We start from the raw sequence: 7861 nt of genomic DNA on the forward strand, positions 1-7861 counted from the left end.
GCACTGAGCCTCGATTGGTGTGCATTGGGGAAGATTCATGTGTTCTGTGTAGGCAAGTCAAGGAAAGAATGTTGCCCAAAGAATGATAGGGGAGCTATGGTGCACATAGACTACGTGTACTCTTGACTGGCCCCGTGACCCCTCACTCATTTGCATGTCTGGGTCTCATGTTTACAATACTTTGCCCTGTGGCGTGGTCTTTTGGCGACATGAATGGTGTCGGAAAGTTTCACTGGAGTGAAGAAAAGCAGAATGTAGCTGGGGAGTGCTGAAGTTATGCCTGGAAAAGTCCTCTGTTCATTTAGAAAATCATCACAAAGGTCTGGGGGGCGGGGAGAAAGAAAGGTTTTCATCCATCCCAGTGATAAGCCTTGTGCATCCAAGGGATTAGTCTCAGCACAACATTTCCTGAATGTTGTGCTGAGACTTGTCTGTTGTGATATCAACAATGAGGGCTGATACAAAGAAGTAAAATTGAGTAACTTATTCCCAACCTGATGTGTTATAAATAATCCACATTAACATGTACATGTACCCCTGCCTGTGAATGATGTTGGCTAATGTATCTACATGCAGTCTGTGTTTTCTTAAATCTCTGCCAGCTCTAGCCGTGGTCTGAACCTTTCAACAGCTTATTAACGTCGTCCTGTTCAGCTCTGATTTGAAAGATTTGGTGATCTCAATTAACTTTATTTTTGCTACAAATGATGTCATGAAATGACATCAAAACTCCATCACAACGATCCAAAAGTTCAATGCACTTGTTGATGTGAGCTATTGATTTGCAAAAATAACAAATGCGCACTTGTCAAAGTCTCATAATTCAATCACATATCATTAGTGCAGATTAGTTGATGTCCGATTACTGTAACCTGTAAATGTAGGGTAACTAATATGTCTGCATAATTATGCATTCTTTTCATGCATGTTGATTTTAATGGAATCCAACAGAAATTAATTTGCAACTCAGACAATCGAAACTTGTCTGAGTAATGATATAACTGACATTGTGAGAGTACCTAAGTTGGTTGAAATGCACCAAAGTTGCTGAAGGGCTTTGCTGTTGACTACATTGGCCTGCGTGTTTTGTTTGTGTGTTTACATTCTGTGTTTGTGTTTCTTTGTTTATTTTGTTCAGGCTGATTTTGGCCATAGAGGAAAGGACAGACAGACAGACACTGGACAGGTTTTGCCTGGTGCCGTGACAGCCACAACCAAGCTTTTTTGCCATCCAAATTGCTTTTTTCTCAGGCGCACAATTTATTTTCTGACTTAAAGATAAATTTTTCACTCACTGCCCAAATGATACCTTATAATAAAACAATTTACTACCACCTAATACATTGGGGATTGACAAATATCCTGGACAGAACTCCACAGTGAGCCTTTTGACGAATGTTGTGAGTGGTAGGCTGCCAAGTGGTTGGCCAATCAAAGAATCCCTACGATTCGACATGTCTGCCCCTCCTCTCCCGAAATAAGGGATTTTCCAGATACGAGTACCAGAAAACCGTATTTTGAAAGGTTTTCAATACGGGTATTTGAAAATGTGAAAAACAAGGCTTACTTGATACACAAAGTCCATAGTTTGTATTACCCAGTCTGTGTAGACAAACTCAATATTTTGGATCAGTTCTAAGTGGGAAAGGTGGGGGGGGAATGAATTATCAAACATCAAAATTAACAGCTTTAGCCTGGCTTTTGGGTATTTCTCCCATTCAGGAAAATATTTTGTAGCTCTCAACTGAAAACCAACCGCGATTATTGTTATTGTTGTGATTAAGTATTTCTGGTAATGACACCAAGGATTCCTCAAAAGCCCCCAAGGCTCTGGAGCTTGCAAGCCTGAAGAAACCTGTAGAGAGGAGACAAGAAGCAGTTACAGTGTAAGAGGTGGGAGGAAAACCCAAGAGGAATATTCTGGGTAAAACCCAGGGAATCGGGTTTGGACTGAAAACCTAAACTACATGTGGACCGAGCTGGGAATCGAGCCCGGGCCTCAGAGGTTGAAGGAAAGGAAAGAACCAGTATGCCAACCAGATCCCCAAATGATCTTTTTACTGCAAAGCCTTTTCTTTTGTGCTGGAGGGAACATGCATGTTTCTGAGCTCTTGGAAAAAGTTTTACAAACCTTGGAAAAATTGGCAACCGACCAAGGCCTGATTACCGTACTTGAACTTGTGTCCAGACTGAGATTGGAATCCAATCCCTCTGATTGATCAAGCAGCAGACAGTCTGCTCTAGTTATTACATGTGTGGCACCAGTCTAAATGTTGCATTTAAAAAAAACATTCTGTTGTCTACTTGAAATGATGGCTAACATATGTAAAACATACACAATATTATATTAAAGTCCTTAAAACTGGATAACACAAAACAAACCAAACCAAAACGTGGACATCTTGCAAACCATTTTAAAAAGAAGTCACACAGTGGTTAACTATTAAAAGCTCTGAAAGTGTTTTGTTTGTTTTGTCTTTGCTGGATGATTTCTGAACTTAATCTCCCAATATCTTACCTGATATTATCAAGCCTCTTTTGGAGGCAACTATGGACCGGCTCTTCCTCCAGAATGCATAAAACACTACAAAACCTAGCCATATTGGAATTTGGGTGTATTCGGGGCTGTCAAAGTTGCTGAAGAAATCAACAAAATTCTGGACCCTATCACAGAATGATCCTATTGTACAGGATCGAAAGACAGTGCCCTTTAATTGGAACAAGCTAGTTGTGCAAATTACCCAGTCTTTTTATCGTTGAATCATGGTATCCCAGACAGCACCAGTGTCCCTCTGTCAGCAAAAATATGTAGGCCTACATGGTGCAGCTCGGTTCAGCCCCCTTGTAAGTGTTAGGTCAAGCAGGGGGAATCAACACCACACCTCTGCCCGTTTCACTCTCAAGGCGACCCTACTTTGGGGAGTCTGTCTGGAGCTACAAGTACTTGTAGGTGTACAACCCAGCACAAGCGAAATTGCCCTCAGAAGTTCAAGACTGTCAAGACCAAGCTGGAGTTTTCCGTTCAAAGCCTGCTTCATGTTACCCTTGTGTGGGTCATCATGTACATGTATGTTTTTTTGTCAGAAAATTGGAAGCTGTTACATCTTGCTGCCATTTTGTTGAATGTTTTTAGGGGTGCACCCCAGTAAATATCAGTCCCATAGACATCAGTCATAAACCCCTAGGCGTATACTTCAAAATTTTTTTAACGATATAACTCTCACAGGTGTTCAGGCTGCAGAGAAAAACGGTGATCAGCTTTCAATTTCCTTTCAAGTTTTGGTGAGTTGACCAATGACACTGTACTTTTTGAGATACTCTCACCCAAAGCAGACCACCTGGCCTAAAATGAAGGATCAGGGAAAAGCAGCCATTTTGCAAAAGCATCCAAATTGCTTAGAAATGAAAGCCCTAATTCCAAGCCAGAGGTTCAGTGCCATTTTCTTCAATTCCCAATGGCCATGGCTCTCAGAAATATTTCTGAAAACGGCAATATCAAAGGGAAAACATCTGGGGAAAAAATCACTAATTTGTAGGGAGGTGAAACTTTAAACGAGGACCTTTATCGTTTATTTTGTTAATTTAGTCCAAATCTATTTTCCTTTTGCAAATTTCTGAATAAACAAGACTACAAGAGATCTTGAAGGATGACTTGCAGATAAATACATGGAGACGCATGGAGAGAAAATAAAAGCATGGCCAGCAGATTATGATTAGGGCAAATACATTACGGCCAAAATATGAAGCCATGTAGTTGGCACTGGAGTGGCAGCCTTTACATGATAGCAGCCAGCCTAAATAGCTTCCCCCCCAGGTGCGGTAAATGGGGGTTGCGGTTGACCGATTTACACCCAAGTTCACCCAGGTCAAACCACATCTATTTAAGAGGGCTGTCCCCACGACTGAACGATCGCGCACCCCACTTAATCCAGCCTTCAAGCAAACCTACAGCCACAGTCAATGGCATTTTTTTTTCTCAGTGAGTGGAGGCTTGTTGCCTTTATACGGAGGAGCTATTTCCAAACCATCTGGATAGGGGGTACCCCCATGGTCACCAGACAGTTTACTCCAGGCTCCCTAGTTGGTCAGCATGACATAGACATTGATAGTAAATGGTTATGACTTGATGAGAATTCCCATAGCAGCCTTTTTATGACCTAGGTCGTATTTTATGAGGGTGTCACCATGTGTTGATGTAAGGCAAATACACTGCAGTTGTCCAGTCTGAGGCATGAGACTGTTTGGCCTGTGATTGGTCAGTCTGTATATTTTATGCATATTGACTGAGGAATTGTAATATTAGCTATTAGCTTACAATAGATTTTGATTTTTTGGGGGGGAGGGGCATCTGTTTTAGGGATTAAAGGGTTAAAATTATCACAGAACTTTTATCTGATCTTCTCCAGGCTTCTGTGCTGTCCCTGTGAAAAGGTTTAAAGTAACAGATGTTGAGGGAAACTTTGGCATGTGGCTAGTCCACAGTTTATCTGAAGAGTTTCCTTCTTTACACGGAATACGGTCCAAAACCAGCGATTGGGATATTTGTATACTGCTTGCATTGAATGATTTTTGAAACATATATAAGAATTGTAGACAAATCTTTACAAATGTGATCCTGTGACAGCGTTTTGACTGCATTGTCATCACAGGTATTTTAAAGTTTCATCATGACTTTCTTAACATCAGACGTGTTCCACTCAGTCACTTTTATGAAATATGCATAAATTAAGGCCAGTTTTACTTGGTGCAAATGCAAATACGAACGCAAAGTTGTGATGTCAGATCAAAAATTCTTGCTGCAAATTTGAAAAAGCATGAACTAACCTTTACAAGGGCAAAAATGTATTCCATGAGGAACGTGAATGTCACAATATGCGAACAGGGTCCAATGAAATGCACAATGCCATTGCTTTATGCACTGTTTCCGGGCATCAGCACGACGCCAGACTGGCGCAGGGCTAATGCCGTGTAATCTAGACTTCCATGCTTTGAGGGGCTCAATCTTGGGAGCTTGCATCGCAGTAGCTGGGACAATTGGCACTAGTGACATTGTCTGTCAGATCTCATATACAGGCCAACATTAATCACCGGTTCCATTTGCAAGGAATTGTATTGGCCTGTTTCCTGATATTTAAGAATGATGCTAATCCAGGCTGAGCCTAAAAAAGATGCAGAAAAGTTGTGGATTGAAGAAAGAAACAGGATGTTTTGTAAAAATTAATCCATACTAACAAATACATGTATTTGTTACTGCAGTACCCAACCACACCAGCTCCTTTCTGTTTGGCTTGGTTTTGTTGATTTTAGCAATTTCTGTACAAAGTTGCTTATGTATACACCCAAAGTGAAAATAGCACTCGTGTGGCCTCTTTAGACATGCAGTCCTGGCCAATTACCGGTAATATTTCATACCAAAAATGGTGGTAGATTTGACGTTAATGTGCATCCGCAGTTGACTTTTCCATAGCTGCATTATGTATTCTGGAATTCAACAATTTGGAATAACCATCACATGATCTTCTATTTATACCCTTATAAAGAGTACATAGTTCATGCATTATGTACTGGTGCAGAATTTGGATCACATTTCTGTCAATATTGACATGTCTGATGGAGTCGGGATTAACTAGTCTGAGGTCAAGTCTTTTGCCAGTGATTTACAGTGAGTTTGAATGCCCCCAGATTTGAATTTATTATCTCACACTCAAATCAGAGTTGTGAAATGGATGAACATCTTCTAGAGTGATATTTCTTTCCAGCCAGTCGCAAAATTGGGCATGTTGCTACATGTACCAGGTTGGAGTTAGATATGTGGATCTGCATGTTGTGAAAGAAAATAATGAGGCATGCCTGCCAAGTGCTTCAATTTAATTGTTGTGACTTTTGAGTTTTCAAAGGCCTAAAAATTGGAACCTTGTAATTTTTGGAAGGAAAAATGAAATTCAGGAAAATGTTTTGCATGCTGCACACAGTCTGGGAAAGTTTAGATAAACATGTCATGGCACATGTCCTTGCATGGTTACCTTGAACATTAAACACCAGTTAAACTGCAATATTCATGTTTGTTATACCACGGTCATAGATAGTGACATTGTTTTTGGTCACAAACTGATCACATGATATGTCACAAGCACGCATGTACAAGTATCATTCAAGTGTCGCGTGCACTGTTGCCCAGCCACAAAAAATGATGGATCACGGTGATCTTTCCCAGAGTTGATGCGTCGCGTCTACTGCATTGTAATTGTGTAACCTTGGGTACGAGGTTGGATATAGCAGCAGTAGTCTTACTTCACTCATGGAACACGAGTATGCTCTGATCACTGCTTCTGCTGCAGTTGTCATATAAAATGCTCCTGTTATTGTATCTTCTCATCTGCTCTTCAATCTTGTCCGTACTTTTCAACGGATCTTGGTGTAAATAATATGTAAATAAATATGTCTTGAAATTCAACCATTAGACAAACCCCCAATTCCTTTATGGATCACATGTTTCTCTGTTAAACAAGTTTTTTATAAATCTTAGATTTCTCCTGCCAAGAAAACAAAATCTGTCAACAAAGGACATCACAATCAGTACTTTTCTTTGAAATTTATATCTCTTTTACTGTTCAAATATTTCAATTTGTCAAAGTCTTTCTATTTAGCTTGCAACAAAATTACACATATTACAGATATAAGAGTGTTCCAGTGAAATCTACATGTACATGTATGACCATGGTATAACAAAACAATTATTGCCTGCAGTGATGGTGTCCACGGGTTTTGAACACCCTCAAGGGCAATTGCCCCCTCGGGTGTACAAAACATTATAGACCGCTACACCGAAGGCAACAATTGTTAAATGTCCTCGTAGGGATCGAGACTGAAATCATTATTGCACATGAACACAATGACATGGAACTCGATACAGACTCCCAATGGCTGTTTCATTTACATACTGTCAACTTTATAACGCTTATCCAGTTACTTAACCAGTGTCTGACAAAAACAGCTGTTGGTATCTACGTGTTTCAGCTGCACAGTGTGCGGACCAAAAAATCATGTCTACCAGTATGCTCATCACGTGCTCAGCAGTTGCGAGAGTAGGTATTAATAAATGAATGACAGGAATGAGACAACAAGGTGCTGGCGTTGCACGCACACTTTGGTGTCCCGCTTGCTACGTTTCCAATGTTGGGAAATATGCTGAGGTGGTTCTTTGATGTCCCCCCCCCAAACAATGTCCATGCAGTTTATCTGCCCCTAGCAGGAACGAAAAAGGGCGTTTTTTTTTACGTTGCAAGTGCAACTGGTCCTTGGGTGGGAACTCGCTGTGTGCACAAACAGATTTACATGTATGCATATTTGGCACAGGACGCACTGAGCACGCACAACCAGTTTATGCTCAAATTATTGACTGTAGGGTCTTCAGGTGTGCACCATGAGTGGACAAGCCCAGTTACAAATCTTGCCACCAGCCTGTCTCTCCTGTCCCGTTGAGGGCGCACTTCAACTTGGGGTGAATAAGTAGAACATACCAGGGTCACCAGAGGAATGTTTCTGCTTTGGTCATTGACTGACCTTTTTTGCCATTCTGGTTATGCCTTTGTGACATAAATGGTCTGACCAAAAAGAAACCAAAGGTTCGAATTGGATCCTAACAGGTTCAAAATGGCTGAAAATGAGTACAAAATTTGTGTAGTCTCCAAAACAAGTGAACTACCAATATGTTGTTGTTGCTTGCAGCGAACCAACATGGGTATTTTAAGCCAGAACCAAAAGAGAGAACAACAGCTGTAAGAAATTTGCCAAATGTTGAGTGAAAATGACAGTTGTCAGTAATGTTGTCTCCTACCTTGAACTTCGTCTTTTGCAGACG

At 40.7% G+C, this 7861-nt stretch overlaps 1 protein-coding gene across 2 annotated transcripts in view; it reads left to right on the top strand.

Annotated features, from left to right (window-relative positions):
- Positions 1-2524, top strand: part of LOC147800729 (uncharacterized) — a 50731-nt gene extending 48207 nt beyond the window's left edge. Inside the window, exon 3 of one of the 2 annotated variants that reach the window (XM_087146160.1) lies at positions 1139-2523. In XM_087146160.1, coding sequence (XP_087002286.1) covers positions 1139-1205 — 67 coding nt within the window. In that variant the 3' untranslated portion in view covers positions 1206-2523. Of the gene's footprint in view, positions 1-1138 lie in introns of both variants that reach the window. The other variant, XM_087146161.1, reaches the window with a different exon arrangement.
- Positions 2525-7861: the final 5337 nt, after the last annotated feature.

This window comes from Acanthaster planci, linkage group LG01, assembly GCF_054643075.1.
Source record: "Acanthaster planci isolate LZ-2023a linkage group LG01, COTS_SCS, whole genome shotgun sequence".
Lineage (NCBI taxonomy): Eukaryota > Metazoa > Echinodermata > Asteroidea > Valvatida > Acanthasteridae > Acanthaster > Acanthaster planci.